The sequence below is a fragment of the Gambusia affinis genome, linkage group LG24 (genome assembly GCF_019740435.1).
Source record: "Gambusia affinis linkage group LG24, SWU_Gaff_1.0, whole genome shotgun sequence".
NCBI lineage: Eukaryota > Metazoa > Chordata > Actinopteri > Cyprinodontiformes > Poeciliidae > Gambusia > Gambusia affinis.
This window is the reverse complement of record NC_057891.1, coordinates 3,869,872-3,888,724: the sequence shown is the minus strand read 5'-3', so window position 1 is coordinate 3,888,724 and position 18,853 is coordinate 3,869,872. Positions and strand designations below refer to the sequence as shown.

General features: G+C 37.6%; 1 protein-coding gene across 1 annotated transcript in view; it reads right to left on the bottom strand.

Moving 5' to 3' along the window:
* Nucleotides 1-3,874: 3,874 nt before the first annotated feature.
* Nucleotides 3,875-18,853, bottom strand: part of LOC122827489 (neural cell adhesion molecule 2-like) — a 265,284-nt gene continuing 250,305 nt past the window's right edge. The window contains exons 16-17 of the mRNA XM_044110497.1: nt 11,294-11,501; nt 3,875-6,123 (exon numbers count right to left, since the gene is read on the bottom strand). Coding sequence (XP_043966432.1) covers nt 6,009-6,123; nt 11,294-11,501 — 323 coding nt within the window. The 3' untranslated portion in view covers nt 3,875-6,008. The remainder of the gene's footprint in view (nt 6,124-11,293; nt 11,502-18,853) is intronic.

Sequence of the window (18,853 nt, the reverse complement as noted above, 5' to 3'; positions counted from 1 at the left end):
TGACTTACCACATCAGAGCGCAAAACCGTCTGTGTGGAATTTCCGGTTTCCCCTCTTATTTATAGGAAACCAGTAGGGGGCGCCAAACACCACTCATCACAAGGCAGTTATAAAATACATACAAAGATGTGTACCAAAACATATTTTAGCAAGAATTTCACTTGTATATCTAATATCCGTTACATGTATATTAATAAAGATAAAACATAAGGGTTCTGAACTCTTGCCTTACTTATAAAAATATAAAAAAAATTCAAAATTTTTGGTGATCATTTATAAACATTTTTATTCTAAACTCTTGGTCAAGGGCCAAACAAAATAATTTGAAGGGCCACAAACGGTTCCTGGACCCTACTTTGGACACCCTTAAACAAATGTCCACAAGGCAGACATGGGCACCTAAATCACCTTGTTATTGTTTTTTCTACCATTCAATAAACAAAATTAGCTAATTTTCTCATTCAAATCTGAATTTAGCCGTTATTTTTTTATTTCTGTAGTTACCATGACGATCTAAACCAAGCAGAAGAGTGAAATACAGGAAGAGATGTGACATGTCTGCACTCTGAAGATGTTGGGAAGAAAACTGTAAGACCTACAGCAATGATGATTACATTGGATTACATCGAAAAACTGAAATCGACCAAAAATATGCATAACTTAAACCATTATTATAGAAAACCTGTAAGATATATCAAAAAGCTAAATCATCTGAAGATAGCTTAATGTTGTGTAAGTTATTTAAAAGTTGAGTGGAGTTTCTAAGTTGAAGTAAAGAGAAGCAGTAAGTTATCAAACATCACAGTGTTTGTGGAATTATGAAAAATTTCAATTGAGCTGAAATTTGCATCAAATATCTCATAAATGATATTAAACTACAGAATGAGCTGAACATTTTGATATATGAATTATTAAAATCAGTTAAGTGCTGAAAACAGTGGAATAATTAAGAGAAACACAATCTAAAGAATGTGTTAGGTTAGGAAGAGCTTCTTTTACTTACAACTCCTGGCCAAAGACAAAATGTTTAATCTTTCCTGTCTTTAGAGATTTATCGCATCACCATTCTTCAATGGGATTTATACCTCCAGCCTTCCTCACACACATTCCCTTCCTGTTCCCGTCTTCTCTCCTGTCAAATCAACAAATGTGCTGGGCGAGTGTGAAATAAAAGAGATTAAAGAAGTGGAGGCTTGTTTATGCCAAAAAGAAATCTCTCCTGGATTTGTCTGCACGGCTCAAAGTCAGTAGATGCTCCACTTCCTTATTGTGGGCAAAGTTTCAGAAATTAGCCATCAGAGAAGAGACTAAAGAGCATGCAGGCTCTTCGCGGTTTGTAAACTTCCAACAGTGGTAGAAGGATTTACTCCTGGACTTCCCAAACTTCTCTAACAGGTGGGATTAGAGTATCAGGAGAGTCTCTGCAGAAGGAAAGATTAGCAGAGAAATATCACCTGAAGGCTTATAGAGCGATCTAGAGACCTCCGAGGTTTCCTCAGAGGACTTTCTGAGTGGTCCATCACTCCTGTTTGTTTTTAAGAGGGAAATTAAAACAGTAATCACGACATTCAGAGTTTGGTGTGCGGACTTCCTCCAGGTCTCTCAGGAAGATGAAGTTAGAGTTTGTTTCCCTTGTTAACAGAAACCCTGGCAGCCAGAATCCAACAGGACCAAACAGAAAAGCATCACAAACATCGTACTCAGAGAACCAAACTTCCCCAGCCGGGGAACTTGTCTCCACGAACATTTACAATTAATTAATTCAGGATCGCTTGGAAATCCATAAAAACTTAAAAGCTCATTTTATTTGGCAGACAATAATGTTCATGGCATGGCTTTATTTGAAATATGAAATATGACTTTGTCTTTTCCAGTTGTCATAGTAACTCAAAACGGAAGACAGGGAGCCACCTTTCGCTCATGGGGATATGACGTCAGCGCCACACCTCCAAAGAAACCATAGGAAAGTTAGCTTACCTGACTTTCCACGTGTTTTGCTCTTCATGGCAGACTCCTCTCCTCCCACTCAGCAGGTTTTCACCTCAGCTTCAATTAAAAAAGGAGCTACATTTCCCAAAATGGCCTAATATTGTTTAAAGCATATAGTTTTTACCGTTAAAAAGCTCCCTGCGCGGCCTCGTCGGGTCATTTCTCCTACAAGCGGCGCCAATCAGAACGTCATGCACCTGCAGCTGTCCAGATGGTGCGTTCACTGCTTCAGGACATTAGAGTACCACTCTGCCACGCATCGTTTCCCAGTCAAAAACAGCCCAACATACAGTTAGTTTTTTTTTAACATTACCCCAATTACTTAGTATGTATATAAATAGTGTATTTATCAAGCCGTCTCATGTGTATTAATGTGGCATTTTACGTAATTTTGAGCCACAGTAAACCTGAATTACCTGGATTAATGCATCTAAACTGCACAGCTTTCAAAACATTTCTCTTAACTTCATCCTTTTTTCTTCCTTTTTCCATTTTAAAACTTTGCCAGTGGGTGTTTTCCACAGTAACTCTGACTAACCTTGAATTAATATGAGTTACAGCAACATTTAATTTCCCTTTGGGATCAATAAAGTATGTTTGAATTGAAATTTTCCATGTAGCCACCAGGCTCCCAAATAATCTTCTTTTCAAGTTAAAATTTAACTACACAACCCAAACTCCATGTAGTTTGCTAATTTTTTTAAAAGTCAGGACAACTTATTAGTACATCCGGTGTCATTAACCACAAATTACACTTAATTTTTCTTAATTTCTTAAGTTTTAATTAAGTCACTTACCTTCAGGGTTCATACACTTGTCCCACAGAAAATTCAAGAACTTTTCAAGCATTTTTAAGGGAAGTTTTTAAAATTTTCCAGCACAAGACCTTGGAAACAAAAACAATACAAAGGAAGAAAATTAACAATTATTTTCTTCAAATTATCTCTAATATATAACCAGTTTCTTTAGTAGATTAGTGTAGATGTGAAAAACAATGATTTCTACATTTTTATGATTTATTCTTTTCAGGTCAAATGATTGTTTTTTATTTAACTGTATAGTATTTTGCTTCAAACCTAAATTTTCGGATCATATGTTTATTTATATACGAATATGTATGTGTAATTGGTATCAATGCAGTCTCTGATTGTAATAGAGAAACTTATATTTCTACTGTTAAGAGCATAACAAATGCATGAAATGTTAAATAACATTATGTTTAAAAACAACATTGACATAAAATGTGAAAAAGTGTCTGCATTTCATATTTTTACACAGCAGGTGATTGCAACTTTGGTGTTTATGTGACTGTCATGTGACATTGATTACTGAAGATTTTAAAATTATGGATGCTTTTTATTAAAACCAGGTTCAAACTTATCAAGTTTCCCTCAGAAAACTTGCTAAATTTGGTGTTTGGGTGCTACTGCAGTCATCCATCCAGCGGTTTGTCGTGTTTTTGAGTTAAAAAATGTTTAAAGTTGACAAGAAATTTGAAAATATCACTTGATAAATATGTGGTATTGAATGATTGGAAAATTAATAATTAAACACAAACTATAAGTCTTAAAAAATTGCATTAAAAAAAAGACAAATAAATGAGCAATGTTTATTTATTTAAGCCTGGTGGGGGCACAAGTAAAGCCTGGTGCCCACCAGGCTTAAATAAACCCTACAGGTCAGAATAGTAGCAGTAAAAATAGCAGCAATCTACAATTTCTTTAAAAAGAAAAGTTACTCATCTGCAAAGAAAATTCTCACTAATTGGTTAAAAAGCATCAGTCCGCTCAAAATCCTCCACAGGGCCTCAAACGGCCCCCCGCCGCGCTTTGGACACCGCACATTTGAACTTTGCATAAGAAAAAGATAAAAGACAAGTCGCCACTCTCTTCTACCAGGACATGTTTATTTACAGCGGCAAAATGATACGAGTCACAAGTGTTGCACAGGTACATACAGAGAAACATCGATAGTTCCCACTTCCTGCACAGTTCAGCAGAGACAGTCCAGGGGACACGGGGACAGAGAGGACACATAATGTACACTGAGCTCAAACACGTCTGTTTTAACCCCGGACAGAACCGAAAGGATCGAGGAAACGAGAGTGGCTTCAGACTCATATTCAAATACAAAAAGAACATGTACAAACTGTATAGCCTCCAGGCACTGTGCTCCGGTATTTACAGTGATCATCGACAGGCAGCAGAACCAAAACCCATTCACGTATGCAGGTACTCGTTTCAGTTTTATTTTCTTTCTGCGGCGCCTCAGGGGTTGGAGGTAAAAGCTCAGAGGTGGGGAGGGGATTATACACCATCTGTTTCCGGGTCATCATGACCCGGAAACAGAAAAACGCCTGGAGGTCAAACGGAGCCGGACTTCTGAACTCAGAATCGATTTTGGATGAGCCGACGGTCGTGGACTTACAGTACAGTACGTGCAGATACATTCAACAGACATACATGCAACCTGAATGTTCACACACACACGCATGTACGCACACACACACACACACACACACACACACACGCACGCACGCACGCACGCACACACACACACACACACACACACACACACACACACACATATGATAATGATGCGTTACACACCAACAGAACCAGATCTCTGTTTACTTCCAGGTTCCTACATTTGATCAAGTAAAAAAACTCAATTTCCCTGACTTCCCAGTCCAGGAAGGAAAGAAAGGAAACAAGTAAGGGAGGGAAGTAAAGGAAGCAAAGAATGAAGCTCAAGGAAATAAGGAAAGATAGGAAGGACAGGAAAAAGGGAGCTAGGAAAAATTAAATAAAATATGGAGGGGAAAAAATAAAAAGACTGAAGGAAGGAAAGAAGGAAGGATGGGAGAGGAAGAAAACAATTGAAGGAGTTAGGATACAAGAAAGAAAGAAAGGACAGAGGGAGGAAAAAACGACAAGTAAGGGAAGGACACAAGTTAGGAGAGAATGAAGTAAAGGGAGTGAGGGACTGAAGGAATCAGGAAATTATCAAAAACATAAAGACAGAAGATCAACTTTTAGGAAAGAAAGTCTTAAAATACAAACATTTTTTCCATTTTCTTATGTTCTGTCAGAACCGTGTTCCCCATCTGTGAGTCCAGAGCGGCCGGCCGCCGCAGCCCGCAGCATCACCATCAACAGTCCACTCTCTCCGGCGCAAAAAGCAGCAAATCAGAAGTTGATTTCATGGAGCGAACCGCACGAAAGGGAGCGAATAAAGGAAAGAAAAGGCACATTAATGCCGTAATTACTGCCGTGGAATCGCCTCGGGTTCGAGTTTCCCTCAAGGGGAAGCAAATGAGCGGAAAAAGCAAAATTACACCAAAACCTGAACGCAACGGGGAGAGAAGGTAAAACAAAAGCCAAGCCTTCTGCACTGTGGAAAAAACGACATCCTTTTTTCAATATATTTACATAAAAGCTCTGTAAAATATCAGTTTTTTTTCACCTATGTACAACACACAACGACATCAGAGAGAGTCCGAAACAGAAAAGGAGTTTCTTTCTTTTCAAAATAAAAGATTTGGGATCAAATGAGTGTTTCCACGCTTTCAGATCAAAAACACTTTTTTTTTTTTTTTTTTTTTTAGTGTTTAGAAACATTATTTGATTTGTTTCTACGTCTCCAAAGCATGGAAACACCAAGACTTGAAAACAAAGATGGCGGCCATTTCACCATCCCAAACCGCCATAAAAAACAAGGAAAAGGAAATTCTGAGAGAGAAAGAGAGAAAATAAAATAAAACACAATCATTGAAGAGGCTCCTACTGAACAAAATGCATTCTGGGTGTCAAAAAGTTTCCTTCCTGTTTCCTCTCTTTTAATTTTATTTACACATGCCTTTCATTTGGGCATTCATATAAACAGATATAGTATTTTACTCCACTAGTTTCACTTTTCCTGGCCGTTGGTCTCGTGATCCGAATGTTGTTTTGGTGGCAAGGGGAGCCGACCCCGTTCTTCTTTACCGTTACTTAATAATATATTTATATTTATTTATTTTAAGCCTTGCTGTCGTCCGGCTTTATGTGGATGCTGTTGTCGCTGTGCACTTTGATTTCAATCGTATCCGGCTTGAGAGACTCTTTGCCATTTTCTTCCTTCAACGGCAGCTTCCTGCAGGAAGAGAAGAGGCGAGGCGACAGGAGGAGAGGTGAGGCTCACGGCTTTTCACCGCTCAAAACCAGAAATGAAAGGATTCAGGATGGAGCGCAAACACTAAACGTGCACATAAAACAGAGTGTTCTTCATGTGAAGCCCATGAATGAGTTAGATTATTCTTTAAATGCATGAATGTTGTTTTTTATTAAGAAAAAAAACAACAAAGATTATAAATATTCCTGCTGAACGATTGGATGCAAATAAGGAAGGATGGAATGAAGGGAATAAGGACACAAGAGAGGAAAGGAAAATAAAAGAAGGACATAAGGAAGGAAAGGTTTTTCTGAGTGATAAATTGTTCCATTTATTATCGCGATAAATTCTCTTATTGTCGTTTTGAGATCATTTTCAACTAATAATGCAAGAAAACTTTCTCAAAGATTAACTTAGTTAAAATTTTAATGCTGAAACTGGAAGATATTTTAAATATTCAAAATAAACAAAATGGATCATGAAGTTTCCCAAAAAACAGCTGGTTAAGAGAAAAACACCAAACTGAAGATTTTTTTTGGTTGAAAAAGAAAGAAAAACGATAAATCGTAAAATGAGCTTTAATTTATCATGTGATGAATTAATTTATTGATTAATTGTGACAGGCCTAAGCAGAACACAAGGAAGTTTGTGCTCTACAAAAACCATAAAGCAATAGATTAATAAAACAATAAAAAAAATAAATAAATAAAACATCAGAAAAGGTACAATTAAAATCAAAGGCATAAAAATACGATAAGAACCGATTTAATCTGGGAAAGTAACTTAATCCAGAGAATAGGAGACACAATTTAAGAATATAGGAAAGAAAAGTAAAAAACAAAACAAAATCAAAACTATGTTTAAAAATCAGCCAATAAATGGAAACGTTTCTGTAGCAGCCAGAAAACAAAATGGACGATAAAGAAAACAGAAGCATCCAAGAATGGGCTCAGATTGCAGCAAATATTCAGAAAATGGATCAAAAAAACATAAAATTTACAGCCAATTTAAAGGTAAGATTATTTTTCAAACACTGAAATAATTGGGAAAAATATTTATTGTAAATAATTTAGAATATTTGAGCAAAAATGAACAAGAATAAAACACTTTGTGTAATTAGTTTCTTTTGTTTGCTTCATTTCTGTTTTTGCAAACAAAAACCATAAAAAGAGAGTTATATTTATTTAATTTACCATGATAAATTTAAGTGTCACGATCCGAAGTTTAAAAATAAAAACAGTGACATGAGCAGAAAAGCCACAACAAAACTAAACTAAACCAAAGTAGAAACTAAAATCACCATGTTGGAAAAACGCGCCGTCATTTTTCCAGTTGTACGAGGGTGGCAGCATCATGATGTGGGAATGTTTTACTTCACGTCACAAAACAGATGGAACAATCGGATAAGAGCATGATGAGGGATAATCGATCACAAATCAAACGGGGTTTTATGAAGTCCTAATAAACTGAATGTAAACTTCTGAATTTATTTTGGTTTTTGTGAATTGATATAATAAAACAAAAGGAGCAGAAAGTTGTGCTGAGAGTTTTTGTGTAAAAATAAGATAAAAAAACAAAACTACCTCCAGTTATTGGTTTTCATCCAAAATAAAATCTGTTTTTGTTTTTACTCCGACCATTAAAGTTCAATTTTTAAAACCAAAATGAAGAAATTTCAGTCGAATCTGTTTTCTATTAAATCAATACAAACCTCCAGGTTTTACCTTCATTTACATCACTTCCTGTTTTCCTGAGTGAATCTTTAAACTGGGTCACATGTGAGCAGCAGCAACACATTTCAGCTGAGGGACGTTCATAATATCACACTGCTTTACTTTTTATTTTCTTATTTTAAATTTTTTATTCTGACGACGCTGCTGCTGATCAATCAGGTCCGTTTGTCACCTGGAACTAGAAACCATCCGTCAACTGAAGCTTCTGACGGGAAATGTGGCTCAATCAGCTGGAAAACTAAAGAAATTTGCATTTCCAAGGTAACGGAGGATCTACGGGAACAAAACAAGTCCAAAATACTAGGAGGAAATTCATCACTAATAAATGTTTTTATGTTTTCACGAAATGAAGGAAAAGCACAAAGAAGACGGATGGAAAAAAAGAAATGAACAAAAGGAAGGAAGAGAAGCTGGGAAAGAAGGACGAGGAGAAAAAAAAGTAAGAAAAGAAGGATGTTTGAAAGGATAGAAGAAAGAAAAAACAAAGAATGGATGAAGGACACAAGGAAAGACCAAAACACAAGAAAGGAAAGAAGGAGATAAAGAAAGAAATGAAGGAAGGAACAAAAGATGGAAGGAAGAAGATAAAATGAAAGAAGGAAGGTTGGAGAAAAGAGAAAGAAAAAAGAAGGGAAAAAGAAAGAAAAGGATAAAAAAAATAAGAAAGAAAGAAATAAGGGGAAAAAGCAGATAAAAAAGAAAAGCTGGAAGGGAGGACAAAAGAAAGAAAAGATGGAAAGAAAGAGAATAAAAGAATAAAGAAAGGAAATAAAAAGGAAGGAGATAAAAATGAAGAAAGCTTGAATAAGAGAAACAACAAAAGAAAGAATAAAAGAAACAAGGAAAGATGAAAAGATAAAAAGTGAAGGAATAGAAAAATGACAAGAACAAGAGCAAGAAAGAGAGAAAATAAATAAATAAATAAAAATAGAATAAGGATGAGGTGAATAAAACACAAGGAAAAGTAGAAAAGGAAAACGTGACGAGATGTAAAGGACACAAGAAGGGAAAGGAAGGAAAGGATGAAATATGGAAGGAAAGAAGGAAGGAAATAAGGAGAGGAAGAGAGGAAGTGTGATGGAGATACTTTCAGATTCTCCAGATCTGAAACATAAAGCCTCAAACTCCATCAGGAACTTTTCAGATGTTGAATTTTAACTCCAGAGTCTCAGACATTCAGATTTAGAGGATTCATTTCCACTTGATCCATCGCTCTGATTAGAGAAAATCAATACCTGATCGCTTTGGAAACGCCACTGTATCTGGAAACACAATCAGGTTGATGGATCAGTTTAATATCTGGCCAGTTCTTGGTTTTAGATCAAGTAAAGAAGTCACCAGAGTTCAGCAGAGGGGCGAGTTCTGATACTCCATCAATAGAAATCTGTTTCCATAGCAGCAAACGGTTGATTTTTACATCTGAACTGCAGGGAGTTTCCCATGTAAAACAGTGACCCGCTGCGGGGGGGGCTTCCCCTCGCCTGATTGGTGGATGCAGAGTGGAGCCAATTTCATGTCTCATTAGCTTCATGCAAACCCAGATTGGACTTCAGATGGGAGTTTCCTCACATCCTGGTTCCTCCTGCTTGGATGTAAATCAACACCAGATGCATTTCAGAGCTTTGAAATATAAACGTTGAAGTTGTAACTCTTTACGCACAGTTTGGAGTTTCAAAATTACTAGACTTTCAAAATATTTTAAAGCTGCAGCATCTAACTTTTAGGGTCTTAATGCCGTCAATCATCCTCATGTATGTGATACTAAATATGCTAATGGTGGAGAAACAACTTACAGTTACAGGAAAGCTGTTTATGCTAACAAATTATCTCTTTTCTTCCGTTTATACATGTTTTGAAATATGTAATGGACATTATTTGTATTATTTTTATGATGCTTATGAGCTCTGTGTGCAGTAAAGGTTTCTCTGCTTCTGCAGCTGCAAGAACAGTTAAATAAAAGTCAGATCTGTCTGCTGAGAAACCAGCTTTCACTGTTTGTCTCGTAAATGTTTCTGCTCTTCTCCTGCTCTGGAGTATAAAAGACAAATTCTTGATCATTTTACAGTGAAAGCTCTGTTACAGTCGCTGACCCTAAATAAACCTGAGCACCACTTCCATGAATACATTCCTCCTCAACAAATTGTTAGAGAATTAACTAAAGACAACAAACTGCTTCAGGATTCATCTTAATGTTTGATATTTAACAAGTTTTATACAAAGAAATATCACGGTTTTAAAATGGTTGCGTCATTTTTTCAATGCTCTTTTGAGATCCACTTGATTCCTGCTGCTCTCTTTACTTCAGCAAACTGTTGGTTTCTGGCAGAGAAAATCCAGATCACAACATCTGGGAGTTTCAACTTTCACAGGGTTAAATATCACAGCTGTCTCTCTGTCAAAGCTGAAGATCTAATCCATCCAGAAATTCACACTATAATATTCTCTGATTTTTCCAGGGAATATTACAATAAAGATTGTTGTTTACAGTATTTACAGCTTGGGAAGCTATGCTACATATTGATAGTATTTTCTCCTTGCTGCACTAAATCTTGTGATTTGTGTGATTAGACATTTCAGTTTAAGATTGTTCCTGATTTTATTTAATCTCCATCTGTAAATCTTTCCCAGCAGCCTGAATGTCAGATTATGCAGAAATACTATAATACAGGATAAAGAATGTTAACATTTTGTAATAATACGGGTATGAAACCATCAGTATTTCATGTTGCTCTGTATCTATCTGCAGTGTTTGCTTGTATGGAGTGTTTTCTGTCCACACAGACACACACTCTGCATGCAGCCTGAGCAGCCAGTCACTTAGTGACTCAGCAAAAGTCAAAGCTCCCTCCCTGCTCCTTCTTCTCTCCTTCACATCGGCAGCATAACAAAAAAACAAAACGTGGCTCTGCGGAGGCGAACCGAGGCCTCGTTTATTCTGAGTTGTGAACTTCTACGCTGAGAAGAAGCAAAGCACAGAAGCAGCTCATGCAGCAACAACACAGGCGACTGGAACGCCGCGGCGCTCGGAGCATGCAGACGAGAGGAGAGCACTCAGCACAGAGGATGGAAGCACAGACGTTAGTGAGAAAGACATAATCAGAGACATACTGTGGTTGAAAGGGTGGTTGGGCGGCTGTTGTAGGTGTACCTACAGTAAACGGTAAAAAGAAGTCTCCTTTGCTCATTCGTAGCAAATAGAGGAGTGACATGAAAGGCAATTTGTGACATTTGACTAAACTGAGGGCTGATTGTTTCTGATTGAAACAGTTTCTACAGATTTGCATTCATCCCTTCAGGTCTCTACGGTTGTTGATACACCCACAGCAGATGTTCCAAGCATGAGGGGCCTGGCGACTTGCAAACATCAAAAATCCAAACAGTTGACCCAAGATTTGCAGGAGCAGGAGGTGGATACTCACAGGTAGGCCGCCTTGCCCTCCTCCATCTCTTTGCCCTTGCCGCTGGTCGCCGTCTTCTTGCTGCAGAGCGTGCGAGTGATGCACATGAGGAGGCCGCAGTGGCGCAGGAAGAAGCAGCTGACGTCCACCAGCACCAGGAGCAGCAGCAGCGCTCCGAGGCTGAGGCCCACCACCGCGCCGAGCCCCAGGCCGCTGAACAGGGATTCTGCTAAGGCAGGGAACACACAACCACACACACCTGTTAGCCGACCCAGTCTGAAGACGTCTGGTTCCAACCGCCATCCTCAGGGTCGAACTCCAGACCCACGTCGCTTCCGTTTCCATCACGTTGGAAGAAGAAGTCACGGCCCAATAAAAACCCTCCGACCCAAAACCAAGAAATGAAAGCAGATCCTCAGCGTGAGAGAGATTTTTACAACAGGGTTTTATGGCAACTGTAGACTGAAAAGATGAGACAATTTCTGAAAATTTGACAAGTTTTTCTGTTGTAGAACATTTCTTAATTAAAAATTAATTAATCAAAATTAATACATTTTTAGATTACTCTTATAAGTCTAAAGATGTCAGACTTTTTTCAAGCAAGCTGTCAACCTTTCAAACTCAGAAATTTCCATCTTTTGTCTGGAAAATTTCTGACATCTATCTCAACATTTCAACGGTTTTTTTCTAGTAAATGTTCAACTTTTGCAGGCGAAAAATTTCCACATTTTTTGTAGAAAATTCCTCACATTAATCTCAAAATTTCAATGTTTTCTCGCCAAATTTGCAGCAGTTTTCAGTTGCAGCTGGGGGGCCGCACAGAATCAGTCCAGGAGCCACAAATGGCCCCCGTGCCGCACTTTGGACCCCTTTTTCCCAAACTGTGATCTGTAAAGTACTGCAAGTGAATAATATGTAGAGTTAGCTTAGCAAATGATTGTGTTTATTAATAATAATCATAGATAAGTAGGTTAAGACAGAATATAAAAGTAGTTTAATATTTTACCTTCAGGTTGTATTTAAGATGAGCAGGTTTATACTAGTCACAAAACTTTCCCTTTAAGCTTGTAGGATTATTTATAAAGGATAAAAACAACTTCATTTGTTTTTTTTATGTTTTACGGATTAAATGTTGGTAAAGTAACCAATCTGTAGAGGAAGTAAGCTTGAGAAATACATAAAAATCTTTTGATTCTTGTTTAAAAGTACAATAAAGGATTTTGAGGTTTTATTTCAGATAGATTGTGACCAAATGAAGCACAAAAGGCTACAAGTTTCTGTGTTTTTCTTAAGAGAAGGAAAACCTAGAGGTGAAAGTTAGGTGTTGGAGTCAGCAGGGAGTCTCTGCTGGTCGGGTTCCTGCAGAGCGGAGGCTGAAGGCCACAGCCCTCGCTATACATCCATATATTTTACACAAATAGAGATAACTGCAATGTAAGAAAAAAGGAAGCAGAAACTTTCCCAGAATGACTCGAAGGTCAATGAATTCCTTCGAAGCGAGCTGGAGAGTTTCCAAACTAATCCGCGATTCTCAGTGGAGCCTGGAATAATCTTGAATATTAGCGTGAATCCCACCAAATCTCCTCCAAAACAAATCAATTTCTGCCTTACAAAGTTTCCGCTATTTAGGCTTAAAGTTTCAAAGACTTGAATAAATAAGGAAGAGGAGATCTGTGGCAATCCAAAAGTCTTTTTGCGGTGGTGATTCATGTCTTCTGATTTGTTTTAAAACCCACTAAAACCTTTGGGTTTTTCAAACCACACAACGTCTGCGGGGCCCTCCGGCCTCCCATCCTCATTCAGCTTTATGTGGCAGCCGCCTGCACCTCTGCAGGGGAGATGTAGTGCACATTTCCCAACTCCACTGCTCCACCGAGTATCATTAACATGTTGATGTTTCAGCCTGAATCCTTCGGGCAACTCGCTGCACAGCTTGCAGCCAATAACTGGTTCATGTGGGGCAGAAACTCGACTTTTTCAGGCAGGGAAAAAAAAAACACGCCGGGCTCAGAGAAAGCCAGCGATGGATTGAATTAATAAAATAAATACATCAGGGTAGGACAGTGCAGTGCAGCTCCCATGGGGCAGGAATGAATAGAGCCGGGGCCTTAAGTGATCCTGGGGTTGAGCAAAGTGAAAAGAAGCAGCGAGGACGGCTGGAGGTCAGCGAGGCTGGGAGTAATCAGTGATTGGAGATAGACTCAACCTGTTCAGATAAAGCTTCCACTCAGAGGCTTAGCTTCTCTGTTTGCTGCTGGAGGACACCGGCCTGCTTTACTCGCTCCATCTTCTACTAATACTCTCTCTGTTTGCTATTTTTGCTGTCATTAACTTTGTGCTCTCTTTGTTTTCTCTTTTTATGGAAAGTATTCGACTCAGTAGCTGCGTTTTCATTACGAATATATGCATATGTCGTGTTGTTTCCTTTAAATAAGTCATTAAAAATATGGCAGCGGTGAATGTAAACAGCTAAATGAGTTTATAGTCATGATTCAGCCAATCAGAGGAGGCTTTGGTGTCTTATTCAGGCATTTTGGGGAAATTGTAGTCGGCCATTTTACAGAAAAAAGATGGATTCCAATACATTAGAATGACACAAATTATATATAAAACATTAACTTCCTGCAGTTTCCTGTTGTCGTCTTCTTTGTCGTTTCTACCAGTAGTAACTTGTGATGTGAAAAAAAAATTTCCATTGCAATTTTGCGGAATATATCTATTTTGATATGGCTCAAACAAAACACGAGTTTTTTCAAAATTAGCATGTTTGTAATTGAAAATTGAAATTGAAATTGCATAATTTCAACTGGATTAGGATCCAGTTCAATAACAGTGTAACTTAACTCAGTTTATTTAGAAAAAATTTGAGTTTTCACAGATTTTTTCCTTAAGTTTTATAAATTAAATGCAGCTTTGTTATTATTAACGTTTCTGCTAATGCTAAAACAACTTCCACTGAGTGTATTAATACATATTAAAGTATATTTGGTTACAGTTATAACACTCAGGTTCCACTGTACATTTAATTTTATATAAATACTACTAAAATTAATTCGGTGGAGAAACATTTTCTGGTGCATTCAGTAGTTTGTCAGTCAAAGAGGGAGAATTAGCAAAAATAGTCCAATGATTAAAGGCTCAATGTTCCAGAACTTTCCTTAAATCCTGATACACAAAGTTGTTGGTGGGAGCAAAATTGAGCAACATATTCAAAAAGAGGATGAATGGAGCTTCAACAAGACAGGAGGAGGTGATATCTCCGTTTGGACACCGTCCAACTGAAAGTTAAACCCAGAGGGCTCACTGTAAACAATTTCAAGGTCCACAAAACAGCTTTATAGCCGTTATTAACGCACAAAACAAGAATTACAGAGGTCAAAATATGTGCAGCAGAGGCCATGGTAACCCAAGGAGAAAACTCTTACAGGCAGGTTTTAATATGCAACCAGCAGTGGATTCCCCCCTTTAGAAGTTCAAATTAATTAACCCTGAACATTGGTTTTGAGCTCAAACAGAGGCAGAGAGGCTTTAAGGTTAAAAGCCTGAAATACAGTGAAACAGGAGCGTTCCTACGGGACAATGTCAGGATCGCAAGGGTACTGTTGACATTTGGAGCTGGGTATAAAATGAAAAAAAGGTATAAAATTCTGCAATAAGATGTTGGATCATCAATATGAGATCCAAAATTATCACAAAACGACAAAATGAAGCGTTCAAAAATCAGTGGAAAATGAGAAGGAGAAGAAAATTTCAAATCAATCTATGAGATACGCAGAAATGAAATAAAAAAAGGATAAAAACAAACAAGAAAAGCAATAAATAATGACCCAAAATTGAGAAAACAATGTTAAAGGCGACGTATTAAGTCAGGATAGATCTATGGCTGAAACAAAACATTATCATTACATCTTTTAAAAAACAAAATCATTCTTAGATAATGAGATTTCAGACTATTTTGAGCTCCCTTCAGAATGTGTTGTCACCTTAAATCCAAATAAGCTACTGCTGGCCACTTCCCCACATGAAAAAGGCTGCAAACTGATGCGTAATTATACAACTATACATCTTTGAAAAGCAGAAGTGGAGCCTTCTGCACAACCAGCAAAAATGCAGGAAGTGTTTTCTGGATGATAAGTCAACAACAAAACACAAGTGAGAAAACGCTCAGGGACTCAGATTGGGTTGCTAGGTAACGGGCGGAGCTCCACTGGGGTTGCTAGGTAACGGGCAGTGCCTGCTGATTTGTGACCTTACATTCAGAAGGTTTTGGAAACGGCCCATTTTCCAGACACCAAAAAACTTTAACTTATTGCTTACTATTGTTTTTTTTTAAGTAAAAAAAATGTGCGAAATATGAATGTTGAATAATATTCAAAATGATTCTAAAAATGAACAGTTGACCCGGTGCGTGTCTTGCTCCTCGGTACAGAACCTGGTTGCTTCTGCACCCACAGTGGAAACCTGAACCCAGATGACTCTCATGTCTGTGGCTTTGTTCTCGACTCGCAGCCGAAGCTTCAGACAACAGAGCCTGGCAGCGATCCCAGGCACAAAGAGACTGAACCTGTCTGGAATTGCGACTTCAAGACCAGATCAATTTTTTTTTCATTGCCACAGGCAGCTGTTTTCTGTTTTACCCTTTTGAAGGTTGATTTGAGCTAATTTGGCAGCTGAAGCTGCAGATTCAGCTGCTGTAAACAACACCTCAAGCATTCCCGTTTTCCAAAGTCGAAGAGAAACACTAAGCAAATACTTTACTCAGTTATCATCAGTCAGCTGCAGATTTAAGTTACAAAAAAACCCTAAAAATATTTCTAAAAATGTTCTTGAAAATGTCATTTAGCCAAATTTTAGAACCTATGTTGCAATTTTCCTATTAACTAAAAAAATAGCTTTTTGCGATACGCCAAAACTCATAACTACTTCAGAAAATTTACTTCTTTTGTTATATTTTTCACCGATGCATAACGGTCCTTTCTGTACTGGAATCTACAGAGTAAACACAGGAAGGCTAACTTTACCTGAGTAGTTGTTTATCATGTTGCGTTTGACTGGTGTAATTTTAGATTATGCCACACTGTGTCACTATTGGGTGTAATTTAAAAAAACAACAACGAAAAAACAGTGAGGTGAACCTGGATCACTTCCCACACGAAAGAAGTCAAAACCGACACAAACTCAGCAGGACCTACATTTGTGTTCTCAACATTTCTCTCCAGAATCAAAAAATCAAATCAAATCAAACTTTATTTGTATAGCACATTTCAGCAGCAAGGCATTTCAAAGTGCTTCACATCAAATCAAACACAAAAACACAATGCAACATAGAATCAATAATAAAAACAGAACATCAAGTCAGATTCTGTCAATAAATTTGCAATTGATTACGTTTCAAATACAACTCTAAACAAGTGGGCTTTTAGTTGAGATTTAAAGAAAGTCAGTGTTTCAGCTGTTTTACAGTTTTCTAGAAGTTTGTTCCAGATTTGTGGTGCATAGATGCTAAATGCTGCTTCTCCTTGTTTGGTTCTGGGGATGCAGAGCAGAACCAGAACCAGAACCTGAGAGTTCTGGAAGGTTGATACAACAGCAGCAGATCTTTAATGTATTGTGGTGCAGAAGACATTGTCATTTGTACGAGCAAAACTGAGAAAGGTTGTTACCTTAGCGAGTTAAAAATAAATCCTGTACCGAAGGTTTTTATCCACAAAGCGCCTAAACGCTGGGAAGAACATCAGACAACAGCGTTGGAAGCTCTTTTAAATGCTGACGGAGAGGAAACATAAACTAAACAACCTGTTATTGCTTCATTGTTTTTACATCTAAAATAAATATTTCTCACATAAGGTCTATTGCTACAACTAATCATGGATCCTTTGAAATAAACACTTACATTAAATCAACCTGTGTGTAATAAATCTCTACAATATGAGGCCCAAAACAGGAAACATTTTTTTTAGATATATAAAAAATATAAAATATTGTAGCTCTTGTCTCATAACTTATTTTCCTCAGCAGTGGTACACAGCTATGTCGAACATGTTTCTATTTTAAATCCCTCAACAGGGGGAGAGGTTGTTTCCACTCCGTTGCGTCTGTGGTAACATTTTTTCAGCACCGACCGTGCTGCAGCACCGTTTCTTATTTCAAGCTCTCTGGCTGGAGGTCAGTCGGCTAGAAACAGCCTGAATGCTTCCCCTGCTTGACGTTTTTAATCACATCTACATTTCAGACTGAAGGCAGCAATGGAGGAAACTCAATCTGGCAAACTAATGCCGCCTGACGGCTGTTTGTTGATTTCCAAGAGAGATAAATGGAACATTTTCTGCTGCTGTCAAATTTATTTGGCTGTCAATTTTCAATTTCAGTTCACAATGTAATTTAGCTTGTCTTCCGTCATCTATAATTTACTTGAATTCATGACAGAGCAATAATAACCATCATTATTGCTGTCTTCTCTGTAATTTCTTCCTATTCTGCTAATATTGCTGAAAAACCTCTTTTCCAACTTGACGCAAAGAGTTTGGCCATTTTCACAATTCAGCCGTCATATTTTAAACATTTTTGTTGTCAACACCCTTTGCTCTCATTTGTTACTGTTATATATATTGACTTCCTGTTGCTGTGGTTAGGATATGCGTTCACGCAACACTTTATGTAATTTTTGGTAAACACTAATAGATCACAGTGAAGACTTGCTTAAACTTAAAAATCACATCAGAATGGAAAAAAGAGGAAATTTATTGACTTTTAATGTTTGGTGATTACATAAGCTGGTCCAGAAAAACATTTTTGCTGTTTGTAATGTAAGATCGAGGCTTGGTCATTTCCTTCATACGCAGTTCCTCTTGATTCTCATTTCCCCTCAGTGCTGTTTGGGATTTCTCCCAGTGATCTTGATTTCTCAGGATGAATTTCAACGAGACCAATCAGCAAAAATATTCGTACTTTAGTATTTTTGTTTCCAAATGAATATGAACTTGTTTTCTATTTGACATCTGAAAGCTCTGCATCTTTTCCATTCCACTAAATATTTGCTTGGAATTTCAGAGACAAGTTGAGATTAGACATCAAAATGTGAACATTCATTTGAAATGACAGAATATTTAATGGGGTGTCCTAATTTTCAGAGTGATTTACTTTTAACAGCCCAGTTTGCAAATTTAGACATTAAGCAACAAAGATCAATTGGATGGATGACTGTGTTTGTGTTATCACATCAAGCCAAAGTCTTTGGGCAGGAAATCGTTTGGAGTTTTCTCAAACTTCCCAGAGTGGGAACCATTAATTCCTGTTTCTCTGCTCTATTAACCCCTTTCCTGGCTTCCTCTGATTACTTGTTGATCTATAGGCCTATTAGCAGCATTATTCAACAACCAGACATGCAAGAGCATGGGTGGCACCTGAAGACATTCATATACATCTCTGAGAATAACATCTCGTTAGGCCTGACCCGTGATTGACTGTCTATAGATTGGATCTGCGAGGAACTGACTCAATTAATAATGACCAGACCAGAGCTCATTGATTGTGACATTAGTGGGGATAAACATGATCGTTAAGGGAGGGGTGTAAGGATTA